The 24,958-nt window shown below is 35.0% G+C and overlaps 1 protein-coding gene across 1 annotated transcript in view; it reads right to left on the reverse strand.

Moving 5' to 3' along the window:
- Positions 1-24,556, reverse strand: part of Spt5 (Transcription elongation factor subunit Spt5) — a 92,743-nt gene extending 68,187 nt beyond the window's left edge. Inside the window, exons 1-3 of the mRNA XM_081766809.1 lie at positions 24,447-24,556; positions 12,920-13,019; positions 9,791-10,090 (exon numbers count right to left, since the gene is read on the reverse strand). Coding sequence (XP_081622935.1) covers positions 9,791-10,090; positions 12,920-12,994 — 375 coding nt within the window. The 5' untranslated portion in view covers positions 12,995-13,019; positions 24,447-24,556. The remainder of the gene's footprint in view (positions 1-9,790; positions 10,091-12,919; positions 13,020-24,446) is intronic.
- Between the last annotated feature and the right edge of the window lie 402 nt (positions 24,557-24,958).

Genomic DNA, 24,958 nt, shown 5'->3' on the forward strand with positions numbered 1-24,958 from the left:
TTCCAGTATATTTCTAGTATATTCAGTATAACAATCAGCAAAATTCCAGCACCTACTGCAATGATTTTTTTAACCTCTTCAGGAAGCTTGACACATATGTTGTCATTAATTTGAATGCTATTTTAACGGTCATTTGCTCAACTTTCACGATTGTTGCCTTTAGCATTGTATTTTCTGCCTGCACTTGTTTTATTTTCAGTATGCCTTAGATTTGCTGTTACAGAGAAGGGTGCATAGACCATGAGAGGATGCAACATAGAGTTTCTTTATAAAAGTTGCTTATTCTTCTTCTTCTAGTGATTGTTGTTGGCAGTTTTTTTCTGGCTAGAACTTTTACTAACATCGAATACAGTGTTTTATTCTAGTTTAAACTGTTGTGTATCCAATATCGTGTCTACGTGCGTTGCAACCAGGGTGTTTTGAAACGTACACATTTGTGTACAAAGCGCATTAGGGAAATCTATCTTGTCCCACATACAGTGAAAATGAAATCTTTAAGTTTTACGTCCCACGGTTATGCCGGTTAGGCTAAAGGAGACGGTGATGATGGGAGATGAGTGAAATGGTGGAATGAAGAAAGTGGGAGAAAACGGGAGAACCCCGAGAAAACCCACGAGCATGGTGTTTGTCCACCACACGGCGCGAGCTGGGATCGACCCAGGGACCCCAAGCACCGGAGGTGAACGCTCCACCACTGAGCCATCGCGCCCCCCTACCCACATACAGTGAATACAATTGTGTGAAAAGACGCTGATATACGTTCAGTCATTAGTTTCTCTGGATTTTTTTGTTGTTGCAAAATGTTCAGAAGGTAGAAAGTTAGGAAAGAAAGATAATCTAAAAATTCTAAATTGTGTTGACGATCCTAATAGCTCTGATTTGGATTTGATTGCAAGTGAAGAAGTGAGTGAATCTGGAACTCTGATGGACCATTTGGATGATGATACCTACAATCATGGTGGACTGATTTAAATCACGATTTAAATCGAGATTTAAATCACTTGATTTTTTAAAATTAAAATCGTTGATTTAAATCAAATTCCCAAATAAATTAATTTAAAGTGTAAATAAGTAAAATCCAGTCTCTGGTGTGTTATTTCAATTATGGAAGATAATCATAATACAGTAAGATGCAAATGTATATACAGCACAGTATGAAAACGAATGTTTCATACAGAGGATGATTAGGGAAAATTCCGTTTTGAACAGGTAACGGAGGAATTCTGCTTTCTTATTTATCTTCGTAACATAAGTTTTTAAATCGTTAACTATTCCAACGAGAAAATCACCATGGACATTTAAGACGAAAATTCTTTTGTGTGCGTGTCTGTTTGTTCCCAGATAAAAGGGGCGTATTTATAAAGGGGCTCGATTCCCTCTCTAAAACTTTTTAATTTTATAACTTTAGGCGAAATTTGCGTATTTTATATGTAACTTTCGTGAAAAAAAAAAAAAAGTATCATGTTGATAAACATCGCCGTACTTTTTCCTTAGTCCTTAAGAAACATTGTTTGGGATCAGAGATGCAAAATAGCCAGCTTTTTTGAATTGATGTTATTTTTAACATAAAAAGCCGGCTTTTTAGGGAAAAAATGGAAGTTTTGGCTTTTTTCATTTTCATGATTTTTCCATCTAAATAGCTTTCTTATAGTATACTCTATAGTTAAATAAGATTTCGTGACCTAAATGCCATATTTCCCTCTAGAATTCACCATCAGGATGGATGGAGCACATGTTTTATGAATTAAATATTAAGTACGTAGTATTTGAGAGCAATTTTAGAGGCTATATAACTTTATTTTAACTTCTGAGTTATCGACATTTTTTCCTCTTTAGATCTTTTCATTTTTAGTTATTCGTGTTTCATTTCTTAGAGCTTAGTACTCTAGTTTCTAGCACATAGTTAAACTTATGTCTTTCAATATATCCGTCAGAGCATACTTCCACATTTCTGTTATATTGTAGTTGTGTAATGATGTAGCAATATACTTCCGGATGCAACCTGGAATACCATTTATACAAATAATCAGTATGGATTTAGAAAAGTGTTTTGGAAGGGTTTTTTTCTTATTGATGGTTAGTTTTTTTTTTTTTTTTTTTTTTTTAAATGCGTGATTTTCATCTGAGTGGAGCTTGAAGTTTATGAGTAAAGACATAACTAAAATTTCGTATTTTAGAAATTCCGTAATTTCGGAGAACAGGCTTCAGTCCGAAAGACACCCCACCCTAACCCCTTTCGCAAATCCGTCATTGCTGGTAATTAGTAATAACAACAATGTAAAACATAAGAAATAAAATCAACCAGGAATCACAGTACACGCACTATCTCTACATTCACAGATGGAATTAAGAACTTTTGTTGAAATGGTCGAATGCGGGACTGAATCCCGGATTTCCCAATAGAAGCGGAAAAGCTAACCACTCACTCATGTTTGTTGTGCTTGACTTAAATGTATTTCGTATTTTTTTCTTTCTTTTTCTCTTTTTTTTTAAAAAAAAAGGGAAAGTTCCGTAATGACATGTTGAATTCTTGTTAAAAATTCAGAAACCTTCAGGACTGGGTAAACCGTGATGGTGGTTATATATTCCAGAGCCTTAAAAACCAAACGCTCAGATGAACGGTATTACGCATATGATCCATGAACAGAAAATTCAGTACTTTTCTGACTCTAAACAAGCTTAAGGAACAGTTTGTGCATTACAGAATTTGGGACTTTACCGATTTTGCAGGTCCGAAGCACCTGATAGGTGGTAACAGATTATTACCTACGTAATAAATGAATAGAAAATACATTTTCAACATTTCTGTTCCATTTCAAACAAGTTCTTGTAGGGACAGCAAAGGAGGAAGCAAGAGGTGCATTAACAAATTAGATGATTTTTTAGCGTCCCATACAAAGATTGCATTTTTTTCAGTCTTTTAAAGTAATACGTTGAATTGTAATAAAACAATGATTGTTTTTCATTGTTACTCTAGTACGAATGTTTATGAAAGTCTCGGAAGTCAGACATAATAAACTTATAGGCTATAACTGATTGACAAAGGAATGATATTTATTTATTTATTTAACAATCACCAGATGCAGCTCAGAGGCTATTTTATACTGGATATCTAACAACATGGAAAGGATTTGGGAAGGTTCGGCCAGGGCCTGTTTTAGTAGGTACCATCCCGGAATTTGCCTGGTAGTACTGAAGGAAACACTGGAAAACCCCAGTCAGGATGGTGGGCAGCGGGAATGGAACCCATGACCTCCCGAATGCGAAGGCAACGTTGTACCACTTGAGCCACTTGATATACGTAATGAACAAAGAGAAGAACATGTTATTTTTGAGAAGGCTACGGTGTCGAAACTTAAATTTGTTTTGTGCTGCGATTGTTCAATAAATATATTATCTTCCCGATGTGTTATTTGTTTGAACTCACACACATAGTACAATAAATTCTGTATGTCTTGTAACACTTTTTCCTTGTTTTTGTATTTTTAATTCACAATAAAAAAAATTGCTTATAATGCATATGAAAGTTAAAGCTTAACTGCAACTTATTATATATATGTACTAATTTTTTGGAATTCATAATAAAAATGTGTTAAGAGTTAAAACTGTTTGAAATATGTTTTCGAAATTTGTTTATTTTCGAGGTTATGTATTATTATCTTCATCCACTACTACTTAAATGAGTTTTTGTATTGTAGAGAAGCTTAACAAAACCTCCTTTATCAATTTAAAGCGGAATTTGGAAAAAAGCCCAAAATTTCCCAAGCGAAGCAGAAAAAACCGAGTCCCCCCCCCCCCCCCAAAAATAAACTTTTTTGTCGAACCCTTGCACCTCTATTTTGGGATTAAAATAAGTTAACGACTGGCAATCAATTCAAAATTCAAGCCCAATACTTTCACATAAATGGCATAATTAATATTTAATATTAATTCCTAATGTTTTATCTTCAGTTCGTGACTTGTATTACGTGAGAAGAAAGATTTGATCTAAATCAAAAAAATCAATTTAAATAAAAAAAAATCAGCAATTTTTTTTTTTTTTTTTTTTTTTTTTTTTTAAATCATGATTTTTTTACCCTGCCTACAATGATATACCGTAAGTGAAAGAGTGGATTCTTTCATAGCAAGTAGTGATCAACTTGGAACTTCAAAGGTAGTAATATCCCAGGCTGGCTCCAACAGTGTTGAACATCAACCTACACCCTCACCACAGACCTTGAGAAAGGATTCTACCAATCTCTTCATTCTACTATAAGGGTGAATCGTTTACAGGGAGCTGAGAGGTGACTTGTACCGACATTTGCGAGTGATCCTGTGGATATAGCAAAACGATGGGACAAAAATAATCATGCTTATATAGAAATTGAATGACCTCGTATTGTTGGGAGATACAATCAATATATGGGTGTTGATATCACGGATAGAATAGTAGCTCATTATCCCAATGCTTTCAAAAGTAAGAAGTTTTATCTGCGCATTTTCTTCCACTTTAACAATATACCAATAATTAATGCGTGGTGTTTATATAAAAGTGTTGCTAAAGAGTGATGCCCTTGTTGGAATTGAAAGCATCTGCTGCTAATACTATAACAGAGATCACAACTACAGGAAACAAACGTGGAAGACCCAAGTAATGACAATGGACACATGAAAAACAGGCAACGAACCAATTATTATTATATTATATTATATTATATTATATTATTATTATTATTAGTTTTATCTGAAAAAATCTTGTTCTATAAAGCTTTGAACATTCCGTATTGGTACTATATGACTAAAAGCAGAAAAAAGAAAAACTGAAAGTTTATTTAGGGTCATGTACCACAAATTTTATTCGCAAATTACTGCATCGTTTTCAATGTTAGAATAATTTAAAAATAAGAATAAACATAGTCAGATAAATCATCGTAATTAAATCATTAGAAATGTATAATTATTGATGGAAAATGATTAGCATGTACCTAAAAATGCATAAGAATGAATATTGAATTATAAGCCCAAAGTAGAAAGGATATCCCAAGAACCCGATGAAATTAGTCTGGCTATCTATTGAGTATTGACCCAACGTACAATCTGATGTGGAACTTTATCAGGTATTTTTGTAAACTCATAAGAACTTCCGAAATAAACCTTTTTCCGAATTAAAATACATTACAATAAAAACACAGAAGCCAAAAATCTTTTAATTTGTGTCGTAAGTTATACAGAACAGAACATTTCGATAAAATCGAAATTAGGTGAACAAAAAAGAAAAAAAAGTTGGAATTGTGTGTGCGTCAAAAATAAATTTCTCATGGACCGCTGATCCGACTGTATTTTGTGGATAATTCACGAATATGATATCTGACATTCCACTGCACAATAGAAAGTGAAAGGTAATGCGTATAACCACAGAACATAAGTCTGTTACATTACATCTCTTCGGAATACACAGGTAAGTTTCTAAGTTCGAAGCTGTCAATTAAAAAACACGCACTCAACCAAAGCTGAAATCATCTTAAAATTTTCATTTCAAATGATTTTAAAATCTCAATTTTAGCAAATCCAAATTATCTGATTCTTAGAAGAATTCCCTGTCTTCTCAAATTCCCTCATTTTTCCTGGTCTCCAAAATCTGTTACCACCTTGAATAAAGTTTATGCAATTAGAAAACAAAGAAACGAGTGAAATAATTAACGAAGAACAACGCTGAGGGCTTTGCTGACATACCTTTGTTGCTTAAACTTGGGCTTAAATGTCATGGGAACTGTTACCAATCAGCTTAGCACCACGAAAACTATGAAAAACTCGGGTCGGTCTCCAAAGACTTAGCCACGAGGGAGCTCGATTCAAATCTAATCTCGACCGATCTCTTTCCATCCTGCATACTGACGAGGCGTATCTGGAGTGTCACTATTCATCCCAATGACCCTGAAAACTATGGATTCAACACTAATATATTTCCTTTTTGATTTTTTTTTTTACATGTCTGATCCTTCTTACCGTCACACCTAGGGGTACTAGGGGTGTCTTAGCCCCTCGACGAAAAGGACAATGTCACTGAGACAGTCACCATTCAGCTTAGCGACCCAGAAAACTACTGGTTCGATACTATTTGTCTTTTTCGATTATTTTTACGTCACCCCTTCGAGGAGTGATAATGGGAGCAAAACTTGGACTTAAATGGCATCGGAAGCTTGCAAATTATGTGTGTACTAAGTTTGATTGAAATTGATACAGGCTTTCCAAAGTTATGCTGGAACAAACGTACATACATATATACATGCTCCCTTCTTTCGTTAAAATGGGAACTGTTCAAAACACTGGGACACAAATACTCTATTTTCAATGGTGAGTTTTTATACTAAGTTTCATCTTTCTAACCTGACAGGATCGTAAGGTGCTAAACTTTTTCCATCCGTTTTCACCGCCCCGCTTTTCCTTTAGGATAGGTATTTCCATCGAAGTAACACGATAAATCATAAGTTAGGTCATGATTTACTCACATAGCAAAAATCCTCTAAATTGGTGCAGCGGTCCAGTAGTTGCTTTCAATTTTATTTATAGATATATTTTATTTAGTATATACTGTACAGAACATATGGACAAACTCCTCGTAGTATACATAAAACTTTTTTTTAACGGAAACATTAACATGAAAGCTATATAAATGAGTTTGATCCCTTGATACAACTTGACAAACTCAATAAGAAGTCTGAAAATAATACACCTTAAACTACATTGCTCTTACACAAATTCAAGATTGCATTACGTAAAATTAGATACCGCCTTTTCATTGATTGATGCCAGTTGTCATCAATACCTGAACAGTTATTTCAAAGGTGTAACACTTTCTTAGCTAAGGTTAGTAAGAAATCCCATCCGGAAACTGTAGTCAACTTAAAGGAATCTTACTCTCTGTACATACACTCTCTCTCTCTCTCTCTCGCCTTGAAAACTTCCTGCGACAATAGCTGGTTCTATCATTTTTCTGAGGGCAACAATGACTGAACATTTTGTTTGGCAATTGTCTCATGTGATATTAATTCGATGACCAAAGTAAAATAATAAAGAACATATGAGACCTGACATGTTATCAAGAAAAAATATATAACATTCGTTCAGTGTTCTTTCAATGATGCTGTCAAAACAAACCGCTATGTACAATAAAATAAAATACAGTAAAAACTATTTTGAACTGACCCTTTATTAAACGGAAACTTGCGTTAAACGGAAATATTTCACGGTTCCATGAATTTACTGACGAAAATCATGTTAAATTCCCTTCATGAATTTAACGGAACTGAAAATAAGCCTATTAACCCCTTGCACTGAAATGATGAGTCTAGCTCGTCATGACCTCCCGCTGCCAAATCACACAATGACGAGCTACACTCGTCATAAAATTTAAACTATTGTAGGATCACGTACGGTTACTATATTGATGTTTTTAGAGTTATATAATGATAAACCATCTATAATACACTTTTATACCTTACACTTCAAGAAATTTGATGGAACGGAAGAAGGGCCAGGAAATTCAGATAATAAATCGTAGTGGAAGGAGTTAACGGAAAATTTCAAGTTTCGGAATGCAACATTTAGAAAGTATTTACGTATCTTATAAGAGGTTAGATATATTTTTTAGCAAAACACACTGTGATGTGCAGATCGAAGTAGATACAATGGATATACATGCTTTAATTAAGAATTATACAAGTCTGAAAGAAGAGGAAGTGGAAGAAGAGGAATTGGCACTGAGTTAGAGGAAGAGTGTAAACTAAAGACTTATCAAAATTCTGTCAAAAGTTTAAAGGAACTACATTTGTCTTACGTCCAAATGACACTGATATGCTTAGTGCGGTTTCTTAGGCTAAAGTCATTGTGTCAATTTGAGCAGACAAGTATCAATGTCTATAGAAAACTCTCCTTCGTTGACTATTGGAAAAAATAAGTTAACGTGTGTACAGTATTTTCCTGTTCATTTTAAGTTTTGCGTGTATTAATTCATAGTAGAACTAAATATTGGAAATTGACGAAGATACGTATATGCTTTTTTTTTTTTTTTTCATCATAGGTCTACCTTCGTTAACCAGCAACCTATCTTAACTAACCTTTTTGCTAGTCCTGTTCGGTTTCGCTAAAGACAGGTTTTACTGTAAAATATTTACCCTGACACATGTTGTTTTCTTATTGTCCCGATATTGCACTAGCTCTTGACTATTACTTTTATCAAGAGTTGATGATTTGAAGAAAACTGAGGGCTTCTACTATGTTTTTTTTTTTTTTCCACATCCCTCCGACCAACTTCCTGTGTTACGGTTTCCCTACATACCTTAACGGGTTTTTCTTTCAATTTCCTATAAAATGTCTGCAAAAACTTTCATTGCATACAACTTCTTTTGATACACATCTATTTCTTTTAGTGTTGCTAATTCCTAAATGCAACTTATTCTATTTAAGGTGTCGAAAAAATAAGTTCTATTCTTAGACTTAGGAACTGGAAACATTGAAATAAATGAACACGTAACAAATAGGTTGTGAATAGTGGAATTTATTCCTCAAAACATTAATCATATTTATTAGCTTCTTGATATAATTTCTGCAGACATTTAATAGACATTTTATAGGAATTTAAAAGAAAGACCAGCTAAGGAATATAAGAAAACCGTAAAAGACGAAACTGGACAACGAGGTTGGGGAAAATAAATAAAAGATTAATACAGAAGAAGCTCTGTTTCCTTCGAATCAATTATCCTTAAAATATCGTGAAGAAAAGAACACGTACGAAGGTGTCCATAAAAATACTATCATACTTTAAATCGTATTATTATGTCGCTTTGGATAATTGTATTTAAATGAAATACCTCACATTTGAAAGAAAAACTCAATTATATTTATGCATGTCAACAATTGACAATGAACAACAACGTCAATAATAGATGGGATCAAACACAGAACAACTAAATTTACTCATATTTACTTTGTGATTAGACGATATGGGTTCATTGTTGGATATTTAGCAGGTAGTTGCTGTTTCTGTTGAAAGTCACCTGGGAAGCTTTTGTTTGTGTTGTTATGCCTTAATGTGCTAACGCAAATTTATTTCCTTTTGTTGTGTTCTTTTGTTATTAAAGAATAAGTTTTAAAGAGTTATGGCAACCCCACAAGAAAGAAGTTGGTGTGTTTTGGAATATCACAATACGCAGAGTCTGGTGCAGGTTCAGTATGCTTTCAGGCATCAGGCTCCACACGTCAATTTTGAAGCGGTACCGTGATTTTGTGGGTCGTGGCTGCATGTCAGCAAAGGAAAGAACATTCAGGGAGACCATCTATTAATGCCGGAATTGTGGAACAAATGGCCACCGAGGTCGCCTGATTTGACGATCTGTAACATATTTTTATGAGGTTACGTAAAGGATTGTGTCTATGTATCACCACTGCCTCAAAACCTGCAAGAAGTGCAAATTCGTATCAGTGTTGCCATCCAGTCCATTTCATTAGATATGTTGGAGCGCGTGTGGCGTGAATGGAAATATCGTCTTGATGTCTGTATTGCCGCTCGTGGGGCCGACATTCAATGTCTTTGAGGTATAGTAAAAAAATTCTGAGTTTTTCTTTGAAATGTCACCAATTTCATTTACATACGATTATCCAAAGTGACGTAATACCACTTTAAACTGTGATTAGTATTTTTATGAACACGTAGTATTTTATTTTAATCAATTATACACTAATATACAAGTCTGTAAGAGAAAATGCATACTTTAATCTTTAAACCCCTGGCCAAAAATATAGTAACACTTACATCTTCAGAGCCTAGATCTTCCCCCTCAGGTTCCTCTTCGTCCTCCTGGGCCTCGTCCTCATCACCTGGCGCCGCTTCCTCTGCCTCATCATCCGCTATTGATTTTTCATCTTCCGAGCGGTTGTCTCCAGCCTCCGAGCCTGCATCCGAGCGGTTGTCCCCAGCGTCCGAGCCAGCATCAGAGCGGTTATCCCCAACGTCCGAGCCCGCATCGGAACGGTTGTCTCCGGCGTCTGAACCCGCGTCTGAACGATCATCGGCGTCAGACTTATCGTCTCCTGCATCCGATTTGTCATCAGCCTACAAACAACAAATACATCAATGTTGGTTACTTCAGATTCATGACAGCAACATAAAATAAAATATCATTAATCATAACACCCAACTTCAGCAGAGTTACTTATACAGTTTTAACCAAGAGTTTTGTGCTATAGTATTTCACTATATAATAGTGCTTCCTCGAGAATTCAGATTTACTCTATATACGCGTACACTGTCAAGAAGGAATTGTACTTCCGCCAGCGCTTTTCAATGGACACTTACGGAATGTCATTTGCAAGAAATAGCAATACATATTAATTCTCCATGAAAAGACGAATGTATCTTTCTGAAAAAATAAATATTTACACTTTCCTCTGAAGTGCTATGTTATTTCCTCAGCCTCAGGTGTTGTGATGAGTTTGTTGTTTTGACACTTAATCCTCTAGCCATTAATAGAGCTCCTTCGTGGCTAAGTGGTTAGTGTACATGTGGTTCGGATTCCACGTTAATGACTTGGCCCCGTCTTACATAGCCTCGCTGCTGAAAGGGACGTTAAAATCAACTCAAGTCAACTTTTCTATCATTAAGTGTGGCACTACTATATGAAACAACAAAAGTGGTGACAGAGTAAAACAGAGGAAGCTGTTATCAACTTTGCAATTCGGAGCGAGGAAAGTGAGAGAGATCAACATTTTAAATCAGAAATTGGTTTACGTCTTAAGTGAGAGGTGAGCAACCAGTCTCTTAATGTGAAGGTTGATTAATTTTTATTTCTACGTAAGCCTCAACAGGGTGTCTACTAAAATCCCAAAATGAAATTTCGTGACTTTTTCGTGACCTTTTCTTTACGAAACCATAAAATTTTCTAATATTTTCAAGAGCGAATTTGGGTGCGAATTAGGCCGAATTTTCATCCATGCGATAGAAACTTACTTTGCTTGCGATTTGGTAGCGTCTAAAGCCGAGTATAGACATTTTTGGTGGTGAATTTTGGCGTTTTATACAACGAAATTTTACAATCTGTACTTACATTTGAACAGTTCAAAAAAATCGTGACCCAAAGGCAAAATTTCGTGACTTCCATGACCATTTTCTGATTTCATGACTTTTTCGTGACCGATAGACACCCTGCTCACTATTCTCTTCTGCAAGACACATTCTTTTAGAATGCAAACGCGGAAAAGCTTCTCTTGAGTGCTGAGTATGGGATTCAATTGAAGGCGGAAGGTGTTTTGCGAAGCAGCACAAATTCTGTCGTGTCGACAGTGATGAGTTAAGTATAAGATAAACGTGATGTATATTGTTGTCAGTTAGTTAATGGAACAGAAGATCTGGAAAGACCTTTCAGATAATTGACTATTGTGATAATATACGTTATGAACTGATGAATGTCCTGGGTTGGAATTAAGCACGAGCTGCAAATTGGAAAGAGCGTCATCAAAACGATCGATAGAGTAAAGCTTGATTCATGCAGTAGCCTACATCCTCCGTACATGGTAATTACGCAGTAACTCAACATAAGCTGCACCGATACATACTGAACATTAACACTAAATAACATTAGCTGAAGCAAACGATGAATTGAAGTAATTCACATTTGCACTGACCATGAAACCTTTAAACTTCAGATACTGTATCCTTTTTCAATTGTTGCCCTGCTCCTCACGGAACTGCACTTATATCTTTAAATTCTTGAGTCTGAAACTTGGGAATAGGTTAAGAAAATTTTTTACTCTTCAATCTCGAAATGTCAAGATTGGTCATTTCTGATCCCTGTACTTTGCTGTAACAAATTACAAAGCCGCACCAACTTGCCATGAGTCAGTAGAAGTAAGCGTGTAATGCTATCTAAACTATTATGACTTGTAGTGATGTTGCCTCTATTTGGAGAACAACTCATTTGTTGCATATATATATAAACATGGGTAAACAATGACCCAATGTTGGCATCCCGAGGATTAAAAAGAACCTGGCTTTTTATTGTCGCTGAAAATAAAAATAAATTTCATTCTTGGATACATTAATTAGACTTTTAATAGTTAATTGTTAGTCTGTTATGTTTTCCAAGAATAATACTTTCTTTTGCTTTTAAAAACTAGTTTTATCTGGACCCTTAGGTCGCATCTCCATTGCTTCCGAATGCGATTACGAATTTCCCAGCACGTGTAAATAAATTGGAGTGCCTCGACTAGTTCCCACCTGCGAATTGCGAAAACCGACGAAAAGATGCGAATGTGAACGATCCCAACCTGCTGGGATTGTTCGTCCGAATGGAGAGTCGTCTGCAGAGGAATTGAGCGCTACGTGAGAGAATGAAGTTTGTTTTGTGTGAAAGCAGACGACGTTGCAAAGTGCGGAGATAAAATAAATAAATAAATAAATAAATAAATAAATAAATAAATAGATAAATAAATAAAATAAATATAAGGATGGAAATAGATGTTGATGCTTTAGTAAATTGTGTTTTTGATAAAGTTCCATTGTGGAACCAAGCTCATCCAGATTACCACAAACTACATGTGAGCAAATTATGGGCAGATATAAGCAAGGAACTTGGAGTGGAAGGTATGTATAATTTTCTTTATTTTGTTTTTAAAATATGAAGATTTAATTAATACACGAACATTAATATATTCAAGCAAAAATATTTCACATTGAAGCTTTGAAAGAGGCATTGCAACTTAATTCGCAATCGCATTCCAAAGCAATAGAGGCGCGGACTTACATAACCAAAATCATGTTCAGGGTAGCAACATGTCTAAATTTTTTTTTATGTTTTTGCGTTGATCTGCTTATGATATTACAATTATGTATTTCGGACAATATTAAAAACAGTATACTTTTGCGCAACTCAACAAATCCACTTACTTCGCTATCATTTCCTTTGAAGCTTTTGTCTTCACTTTCATTGTCCGAGTAATTGCTAGCTTCACTATCCGACATGCTTCTTCAATCACTTGTAATGCACCTGCAAAAGAGTTCCAAAAAATTAGTAAAAGGCTATTGAATGAAGACATAATTCATTTTCAATTAGAACCAGAATTTATGTTACTCGTTTCTTTTATACCAGCACTGGTCGTTTATTTCAGAACCTGAATTCAGTCACAGATTAATCTAATTACTCAACTCTGGAAAACACATTCCATGCACGCTTGTGTCGGTCAAGTTAGGAAATAAAAAAAATTAAAAAAAAAAAAATAATAAGTTTAACTTTACATTAGAAACTGTCATGGTTCCACAACCCTTTTTTTAAGTATTGCTTTTAAATTTATTCAAGCGTGTTGCACTCATTTATTGCAAATAATATCTTACTGAATTAAATAAGTTTATTTCCAGCATCACCCCTAAAGCAGAACAACAGGCGACAGTGCGACAAGGTCACAGAAAGAAAATGTAAGCTGCAAAATGATTGGCTACCTCTAGACGAAAATTACTGCCTCAGAAAGATTGTCTACTCTATAAATAAAGATTACGATTGCAAAAAGATTTTGTTCTCCACAAATAAAACACGATTCAGAACAGTTCAATGTTTAATAGTCATAATATCTATGACTATTATGACTCCTATAGGATAAACTTGAGAGGAGCAAAAGAGAAGAGAAGTGGTACGTAGTCGCCAACATCAGCGCTACAGTACGCGCAGCTAAACTGAGACCCTAGCAGACAGGTGTCCGATGGCGGGATGCTTGCTGAGCCATTGCGCATTGCTTGGTAGAGCTGCCGTGGAGGTTATAACGTGATTCTGATACCTAGAGAATGGCTACCTCAGGACGATTTGTGAAAGCTGAGGGTCTCTAATTAGCAGTATTATGACTAACCGCCCTGCAGCCAGTGATTTTTCGTTTGACGAGATTGCCACAACTAATATGTTCGCTTCTATTCAGATAAATGGACAATCTGCTGGTTACAAGGGAAACAGGATTTTTTAAAATCGCATTATGTAAGAAATGTGGTAATCAATATTACAACTTCAAGCCCATTTGTGGATATAAATTAATGTCTAAACAGGTCATATTCAGTTGTAAGAAGGATTCAAGGAAAGTTAAACAATTCATCGTTATCTTTTAAGATTAAAAAACACAAAAAGACGTGCCTGTAATTCTTTTTGAAATCTTTAAATGAAGTGAAATCTTTAAGTTTTACGTCCCACGTTTATGCCGGTTAATTTAAAGGAGACGGTGATGATAAAAAATGAATGAAATGGTGAAATGCAAGTGTGAGGAAACGGGAGAACCGCGAGAAAACCCACGAGCACAGTTTGTCCACCACAAAGTCCACACGGCGCGAGTTGGGATACCCCCCACCCCCCACTCTATAATTCTTTTTGAGTAAATATATATGTAAATTTCTTGATTTGTTAGTTATTCAGTTATTACACAGCCCTCTAAGTTCCCTGTATATCTGCCATAAATAAAAATCCTTGCAGAAAGCTTTTTGTATTTTTCGTAAGTCCTCCCAGAAAGTTAAAAAAATTTCTGCTTTGAGGTTCGACACTGACGCATACGAAATATTGATACAATACTTGAGAGAAACTAAAAACTACACAATTTTCAACGAATATCCTATCGTAAAGAACTTGCGAGTGGTGCAACAAGTCCCTGATTCGATTTTAGGCCATCGAAAATCCAGTAGTTTGTGATAGACGACAGAGTGTCCGCAAGTTTTCTCGAGTTTCTTCAATTTCTTCCCACAATATCGTTTAAACCAATTTCCCCATAATCATTCACTTCCATTAATCATCCATAACTAAACAGCGGTCAATTATCATAAGACAATACTTTATACACTGCTGTTTACGGTAAACCTACATGGTTCTTACCGGAGACCAATTTGCTGTCGTGGTGTTCTCTGCGAAAAGAATTCAGACTGACGGTACGATCGTTCAGTAATCGCACCTCACAGCGCGGCTTTTCAGCCGACTGACTATATAAAACAATTGAGCTGATCCACTCAGCTTTCAGAGAGTGGATGTTACTCCCGCCTTCTTGCGCCTACACCTTTCGTTCCCGTTAACGGGTATCGCTAGCAAGGTGTGACAACATATGATGCAACACTGTAATTTCACCTATCCGAAATTGTCCGCGACCTTGCACTTGTTTACAGCTTTCTGGTTTCTCGTTTTCTTTTCTTGCTTTCTTTTCACTCAAATAGTTAATTATTAATTAACCAACTGATTTAAGTTTAAGAATAATTGTGCATCACTAGAAAGACTTTGCTTTGGACTTTGCTTGCTTCTTGTTCTGTCTTTGACTTTCTTTTTTTTTCTCTCTCTCTCTTATGCTCTTCTTTTTATGATGGGAAGAGACCAAATATGCGCTAGTCCTGGTTACTTTCGAGTTAAATAATTGCACTGAGTCCGTAGCTTCCTAAATCAAGATCTACTAAAATTCCAAAATGAAATTTCGTAACTTTTTCATGACCTTTTCTTTACAAAAGCATAAAATTTCGTAACATTCAAAAGCTACTCTACTTTCAAAGCTGCTCCCTGGAGCGATAAACACTTGGTGTCTTCTCACAATTCAATAAACTCGTTAGAAGCGTAGGTGGTCTCGGCGATTTGTATCGCCACTGCTCAATGATGCCATCTGAAGGACAATCAAGAGCGAACTAGGCCGAATTTTCATGCATGTGATAGAAGCGTGCTTCATTTGCAACTTGGTAGCGTCTAAAGTCGACCATAGCCATTTTTGGCGGTGAATTTTTACGGTTTATAGAACAAAATTTTCCAATCTCTACTTATATTTGCACAGATAAAAAAAAAAAAAAAGAAGAAAAGAAAAACAAAAAAAAAAGGACCAAAAGCTAAATTTCGTGACTTTCGTGACCGATAGACACCCTGATCCTGTAATAAATACACATTCTGTTCTGGGTTTCCGTTAAGTTCAATGTCTTTGGCATCTATTTGCAGAAGTGTCCTGTTTGTGTTATGGGCTTGCCTCTCATGGTGTCGACTGTAGTTATATTCGTATCTTACGTATTTATTCTTCTTGAGCTGCACCAGTAACCAGGGTTGGCTGGTTTAAACCAAAAAACAAAAAAATGTTCGTAAAAGTGTAAGTGTTTGTAAAATCTTGATGAACACACATTTGTGGGTTATCACGTTTCACTCCCGTATATTATTCGTATTATATTCAGACCTAAATTCCCCATTCATTACTCAAAAAGATTATACTACAAAAGCAACTTTTTTTTTTATAAGTTTATAAATGTTTATTTTGTGATTTTTTGTAGTTGTTATTATTGTTATGTAATTGCAATCGAAGAAAAATTCTAAATATTGTTTCGTTTCAGTGTTTACTATTGATAAAATACATCGAAAATGCCGTACTTTGTGTGTGTGTGTGGGGGGGGGGTCATACAGACCCTACGAGAGGCATTTAGTGAAATAAGTATCTTTGGTATCTATTTATGTATAAATGAGTCTGAGTCAAAGTGGACTCAAATAATTCGTATTTTTATTCACTTTTCTTATTGATATGCAGATTAAGTCGGTGTATTTCTTTAATTTGGACCAATAAAAGTCGTTGTTAACTAACTTGAACTAAATTAGTTCTTCTGTACTCCGTAGTACTTTGAAATTGTTCATATGTAATTCTGTGTAATGGTTTCACTTGTGCAACTGTTTATCTTTTTGTCCTTCTGAAATGACTCTTGACAGTTATATTAAGAAGCATGTAAAGATCAGTACAACGTATTTTTTTAATCAGGATTCCTTCGTGAGTGAGTCGGCAGACGTATCGCATTTGTGGCCAATTAGTCCTGGTTCCGAGTTCAAATGGAGGACAATTTCTCTCGGATGTAACTCGAGAAGCGGTTTTTATTCCGCTTTAAGCTTATGTGACCCCTTCCAGCATAACCCGGTTGTTGCATAATAACATCAAGGCGAAACAAACTTATTTCTGTCCATATATGATATGAATATATAAAGGAAATTATTTAAACCATAAAAACCTGGTTTAAACCAAAAAAACCTGGTTTAAACCAATTGCCAACCCTGCCAGTAACTAAAGAAACAGGGGGCAAAGGTTTGATGCACTCCTGACCGGACTCGGTTCGATAGCATTCGTTGGTTCGTGTTTTATGTACTAATTTTTATGCCATACGTTCACACTGAATTTCGAACAATAATCACAACCTACTAATTTGGGGGAGAAACTAATTAATATTCTTTTTTGTCGTGTGGTCCTTTGATACAACACTAATGCCTCTCTTTGTACCTTAAATACACTTAGCCTATCTGCGAATTTCCATTTCGCTACGTTGCCTAACTTTTGAGTTGAGTTGACTTTCAGTTTAACGTCACTTCAGTAGCTATATGAGACGGGACCTACTGATTAACACGGAATTCGAACCACATGAGCTCACACCGGGAATCGAACCCGGGCCTCCCACGCCAAAGGCGCATACGCTAACCGCTTAGCCACCGATGAGCTCTTGCCTAAGTTTTGTTTCGAAACCTGGAAGAGTATGTACACTCATGTCCAAAATTATTGTCGCATGTCTATAAATATGTTGTTCTAGGAATATAATTTGATAACGAATTCGCCCGGTACTTCTTATAATGTTAGTATGTGTATAATTGGCAAAGACATCCATGTGGCAAATTTAATGTCAAAAGAGCAGTAAATAAGAACAATAAACGAAAATAAAATTTTCTTGTCCATTTAGCAAAATTATATTTTACTCATTATAATTTTCGTATTTATAATTCTTTTCCTATGAAATTTACCACAAATATACATTTCCTGATTATACACATGGCATCAGTATTAAAACTACCCTGCAAAATCATTATCAAGTTGTATTCTTACAAGAAGACAGTTATAGACATGCGACAATAATTTTGCACATGAGTGTACCTAACCCTGTTAACTATAAGGGCAACGAAGACATAAGCATGAGCGTCTTTTGAAGTCACTGATGTTGTAGATTCACAATAGAAAATGTTATTAACTAAACTGTATATGCACATTTAAAAACAATTAGAATAGCTTCCAAATGCACACCGTTGATTAATTCTGCATAATACATTTCTTCCTTAATACATTTCGTATGAAATTGTTGTCCTTCCGACAATTATCTACACTTGAACCATGTCAATCATATAATTATTCTTTTAATTACCCATGAGGGGTTTCTCTATATACAGATCTCCATATTTACCTGACAACAAACCAGGGTTGGCTGGTTTAAACCAAAAAACAAAAAATGTTCGCAAAAGTGTAAGTGTTTGTAAAATCTTGATGAACACACATTTGTGGGTTATCACGTTTCACTCCTGTATATTATTCATATTATATTCAGACCTAAATTCCCCATTCATTACTCAGAAAGATTATACTACAAAAGCAACTTTTTTTAAAAAAAGTTTATAAATGTTTATTTTGTGATTTTCTGTAGTTATTATTGTTATGTAATTGCAATCGAAGAAAAATTCTAAATATTGTTTCGTTTCAGTGTTTACTATTGATAAAATACATCGAAATGCCGTACTTTGTGTGTATGGGGGAGGGGGTCATACAGACCCCACGAGAGGCATTTAGTGAAATGAGAAGTGTCTTTGGTATCTATTTATGTATAAATGAGTCTGAGCTAAAGTGGACTCAAATAATTCGTATCTTTATTCACTTTTCTTACTGATAAGCAAATTAAGTCGTCGTATTTCTTTAATCTGGACCAATAAAGGTCGTTGTTAACTAACTAGAACTAAATTAGTTCTTCTGTACTCCGTAGTACTTTGAAATTGTCCATATGTAACTCTGTATAATGGTTTCACTTTTGCAACTTCTTATCTTTTTGTCCTTTTGAAATGACTCTTGACAGTTATATTAAGAAGCATGTAAAGATCAGTACAACGTATTTTTATCAGGATTCCTTCGTGAGTGAGTCGGCAGACGTATCGTATTTGTGGCCAATTAGTCCTGGTTCCGAGTTCAAATGGAGGACAATTTCTCTCGGATGTAACTCGAGAAGCGGTTTTTATTCCGCTTTAAGCTTATGTGACCCCTTCCAGCATAACCCGGTTGTTGCATAATAACATCAAGGCGAAACAAACTTACTTCTGTCCATATATGATATGAATATACACAGCAAATTATTTAAACCATAAAGACCTGGTTTAAACCAGAAAAAAAAACGGTTTTTTTTGTTTTTTTTAATAAAAACCATGGTTTTTGCCAACCCTGCAACAAACTTTCATCATCTTCATTACTACAAAATTACCTGGCACCACAAAATGTGCCTATAAGTTACTATCCAACCGTGCAACTGAGGCTTAAAATACCTTAAAAATTCCATAAAATAGTTCGTGATTTTATAGGGTTTCTAATACTTTTGCTAAGAAGGCTTATGTTTGCATTACTTACTTTATTACTACAGTTATAGATATACCTCTTGCATGGTCGAGTTCTTTGTCTTTCCTTGTGAAGTGATAAATTTTGCGTGTAAAATTCGGGAAGGTTCTAAATTAATGGTCCCCCATGCAGGTTAGTAGCTGGGTTGGTTTCTTTCTATAATAAAGGTTATGCATTGAATTTACACAGTATTGCCGAGCGAGCGTTAGCGAGTGAAGGCGGGTTAGAGCCCCACCGGGCACGTTGTTTTCTGTCATTATTACTGCCAAATGGGAAGGGAACCAGTAATCTAGAACCTTGCCGTAAAATTCTCATTGTTATACTGGGGTATTCTTAATCAGAGCCATTTTTGATGATCCTCTTTTTGCTGCTTGATTTTTAATAAACACCTCATGGATTGCAATCCTATTTTAGGTATACATACATGATTTCATTATTTATGTAGTTATTTTAGCAGCAAATGCACTGCCAGTACTACATGAGGCCTATGTTTAGCAGAAGCGGTCCAGTTCTTTTCTCTAAAAGATGTTACAATTTTGGTAATTTCTGTTCACATTCGGTTAGTTTAGGTTAGGGTTTGTCAGTTTAAGTTAGTTTAGGTTAGGTTACGTTAGGTTAGTTTAGTTTATGTGTAACGATTTATTTCGCTTTCTTCCTTTCCTCAGAATTTGGCCTAGGTTGAATATTCTCCTGGGTACTGAAGGTACTCCAGGCTATCCAACCGTAACTTAAATTCTATTTGCACAACGAGAAAAAGAACTTAAGTTAAAATATAAAAGAGAAATAAAATAACATCTGCAATAATGAAGAAAGGAAGATTTAAAAAAAAATAAATAAATAAAATTAAACTATACTTTGAATCAGGATCTTTTCTCCTGTTGAGACCACTGCGAGAAGCACTGTAACCGTTGATAATATCCATAAAGTTTAATTCTTTCATTCTGAAGACCACTTGCCAATATTGTTAATTCAGCTTATAACTAAGGGATATTCAGATCTCATAAACACAATGACGACTACTTCGGACAGTACAAACTAAATTTATTGTTAGAACAGAAAGAAGAAAAAAAAAAAAAAATAAAACTACAATGACAGAGCTCTCCTTCCCGCACGGAGAGGAAAAAGACTGAAATACATTGCAAGTGGGAAAAAAAAAAATAATTAGGTTTGAAAATTTAGTCCCAAATTATGTTCTTAATTCCAAATTTTGTCTTCACCAAACTTGCCTTTACAACCATATCTACGCGAACAAAACATTTATTTTAATGCACCTCTTAAGTTCCAAATAAAATTTAGTTCAGGTTATAGTTAGTTTCATACAATATAAACTCTGTTTCGTCAATCCGATTCTTAGTGCAAGTACATTTTTTTGCATTTTGGAGATTTAGAATTACATAGTACAAAATTACAAGTTCTGTTTATATCGGTAAAAAAAAAAATAAATTGTTATGTTGCCTGAATTCAATTTCGTCACAAATTAGTATTAAATTTTACAATCGTTTTTAAGCACTATTACATCATTCGAAAGGAAGGGGGGGTGGTAACATCTCTTTCGCCTGCTGACATACATCAGGAATACAAAGTAACTATTACAAAAGGTTTACGGCATACTTATTAACTCGGTTCACAAACTGAATACTATTTTCACCCAACAGCTTTACTAATGGCTGAACACCCTATGAAAGTGGCAGCGGTGGAGATAGAGAATGGCCGGGCCTACATAAACGCACTGAAGAAATAAAATATTATCTGCCTTCGAGCGGGCAACCTGTCTATCTCAGGCGCAACACGTCTCTAAATACACACTTTCTTCATATATTTAACTATTTCTTTGCCCATGGCTCATTAAATCTCAACTTCTCTAGTGTCACTTTTGTGTAGCACAAATTTTTAACTACTGATCGTATCTGCCAAAAATTTCTTTAAGTTACAGGGCGAGCGGACAAGCTTCAGGTAATTCCATTATCACAAGCATTTATGTTAACAACATGCCAGCAGGATAGAGAGAGAAAGCAGTGAACGTTCTAAACATCACCCTCGGTTTATAATTCCATATTTAAAGTTTACTAGAAGAGTCCTATTAACCACAAACAACAGAGCCAATTTCAGATTTTGGTACACAATAGTTAACAATACTAAAACTAACCTAACTACTATAACTAACAAACAAAGAAAATAAATTCACACAAAACGAAAGAGATTTGAACGAAGATTTGATATGGAGAGGTGCTGAGCTAAGCGTAGATTTTCGATATTTGAAGTTCCAACAGAGACAAGTGGAAGTGGAAATGAAGGGAGAGGAAGGACGAATTCTATCACCCAGGCGACTGGGGACCCATGCTTGACCGGAAAGATTTACTTTAAACAATCATGTTTCTAAATTCCATTACTCTAAAGAAACTCATATAATGTTATTTTTATCCTTGTAGAAACAATTTACAATAAGCAGGCGTATATATTAATTTATCTTTGCTCCCCCCTTTTTATCTGATATATAAAAAAATATAAATTTTCGAAAACTGAGAATTTAGTTCATAGTTCAAATTTCAAAGGTTTGTCACGGTTTATAAAACATCAGCCAATTCGTCCGAAACTAAATTTAGACGGCAGCAGTCACTTCCCCTACGCCTGGAATCTTCCGAGTCGCATGACCCTTCCGGATTTACAATTTATCTTCTAGATTTACTCCAGCCGCATTATAAATAAAAAAAAAAAGCATTGATGTTACCTTGTAATCCTGGAAACTAACGTTCAAACCTTATCCACTGCAAACTAATCCATTATGGGTGAAGCACGTGCATCCTCACCATGCAAGAGGGAGTTGTCAATTTTGTCGTAGTTGATCGAATTATTACACTCAATCCATAGCTGTCCTTCAGGTTTTCTCCCACCAACCGGTTTTGGTTTCACTAATAAGTTTGACTTACATATTACACTGCGGTTAAGTGGATTTTGTCAGAAATTTCTCCCTGAGTTGGCTAAGAAGCTCTCACCACTTCATGATGACGCGTAAAAAAAGGACGCTATCCCCTACCGGCGAGGATAGCTTCACTTCGCCCCCCTTATTTTTCAATTGGTAGATTTCCTACCGGGAGATTTTTTTTTTTAAATTTTAACATGCTTATCCACCTATTAAATGTGGTAAAATAATTACGATTAAAGTAAAAAATATTTAAATTACAACTACTTACTTGAATAAATCTAGTTTGAAATTTTAAATTTTCTCTTCTTAAAAAAATACTTGATATTTGTTTGTTTTTATTCTAGCTTTTCTCACTTGGTGGCAGCACATTCGCGCACAGCGAGGACTATAAACAAACACTTGATGTGGCTTTGGATCGAACTCGAAGGGCGCCATTTTGGGTCCTCAGGTCCCAACGATCTCATACTAATATAAACAATTATACATGAGCGGAAAGGGACCGTCTCATATGTTATATTAGTGTAGGAGTCCCGCATAATTTTCTTTAAAAAAAATGATAGAATTTCGCTTATTTCTACTGATATAGCGTTAGTTTAGGTTACTTTAGGTTAACTTACGTTAGTTTATGTTAGGTTAGGTTAGATTTGGTTACGTTATGTTACATCTAAGTACTTGCATCACTCATTTCTCCTGTAAATTTTGTGTTTTTTACGTGCTTCTGGACCCCTTGTATTAAACATACCCCCTACCTGATATCTTATAGGAGGAGTTGCTTTCCAGGGTGCGCTCGGTGCAGACTGACTTTAGGAGGGATTACGTGTATAAATACGTCCAGACATTTGCTGTAAAAGCTAGTACAAGAAAAACACCACCAACTTGTGCCACATTGACACTAAAAATTACGAATTACATCTAACCGAGTCAGTACAGGGGTGAAGCAGGTGAACCCAGCTAAAGGGAGTGCGACTATAGCGAGCAGATATATTAGTGATGGTAGGTATATGCGTAAAAGATATCACCAAAGAACACTTTACATGTTTCTTCCGTACATCTTAAGAACAACTATCCCATGTAAAAACAAATTAAGGGTAAACTTTTTAAGACATGCTCCAGCTGCGCATCGATAAGTATGGCCTTTATAAAAAGTATAGTAGAGTAGAGTAAGATATAAATAAATAGGATAGGGGTTAGGAACGGGTTAACTTAAGGTTAAGTAAGTTTTGATCAATTTTCATAAAATTATTAGTGTAATTTCTAGTTTCTGAGTGAGTATACCTGTTGAAGCGACCGTTGTAAAGTTAACCCGAAATAAAGAACATTGTGGTCGACCAACATTGTTTTCAGATAGAACTTGAGTTAATCATAGCTTCATTATGTAGAATTACATGGTTAGAAGCGCACAGATTGCACTACGTTTTGTAATATTATGCGTCACAGGGGCAAATTTTTACTTTGACTCCAACTGTGACTTCTGTTAAGAATTATACTATAAGTACAAGGGCCACAATGTTACTATACGATGTTAAGAATTATACTATAAGTACAAGGGCCACAATGTTACTATACGAAGTTAAGAATTATACTATAAGTACAAGGGCCACAATGTTACTAAACCTATAAGAACCGATTAAAGTCACAGTTGGAGTCAAAGTAAAGACTTGCCGTCACGGGTTTCTATATATTGTAATTATTATACATTGCTCTTCTGAAAAGATCATCATATATTTCTTCCGCAAATTTACAAATGTGAGCATATGTAAACTAGGATAGCACCATACCCACGGCGTTCCATTACTAGTTTATCTATAATGTTTATGTTGCACTAATATCATAGAGTAAAAAACCGTTGATAGTAATACAAAGCCTAATTTGTGATTAAATACGTTTTACAATGATAAATGTTCGTCACAAAGAGTTATACCACAGAAGAGGGGCTCGATTGCAAATTTCCCCTAATTTGAAGATGATGTTGACAATATGTAAAATAAATACAAAATTAATTATCTGATTCTCTTTCTTTACTTTTGTATTATGAGATAGTTGTACTCGATTAACAATTTATAATAATATAAATCTGTAAGTAAATAATCAAATAAATACAAACGAAAATTAAAATTACCTTTCAGAATTAACACTGCTTTCTGACACAGATTATAAAAACAGATGTATGCCAAGTGTCAGTAGTACCTAACATCATACATAAAAAAATGTAAAGTAACCGCCATATTCTATCCAATTACAACAATAGATAACCAAAATCTATCTTTTTTTTCAGTTTTTCATTTAAAAAAGAATTCTAAATGCAGGCATGAGGAAAGGGAATAGATCGGATTAAGGTGACCTGTTGATTTCAATTTGTAAAATTACTCATCTCAATAAATTTAATAAACATATGTTTTCTGAAGATGCACAATTGTTAGAGGTCTGCGCGGATGCGGATATCCGCATCAAAATGGGTATTTGCGGATATATATCTCTTTTCTGTGCGGATAGAGGATAAAGTTGCGGATAATGTTTCCTACATTTTTCCTACCTAAAAAAAAAATGCTGCGAATTTTCTGATAATGGAAAGAGCAACAGAAACGTTCGTTTTGAATTAAAAGCTTTAAAACCAGTTGAAACATACTAAAA

Source organism: Thermobia domestica, chromosome 7 (assembly GCF_964235325.1).
Source record: "Thermobia domestica chromosome 7, izTheDome1.hap1.1, whole genome shotgun sequence".
Taxonomy (NCBI): Eukaryota; Metazoa; Arthropoda; class Insecta; order Zygentoma; family Lepismatidae; genus Thermobia; species Thermobia domestica.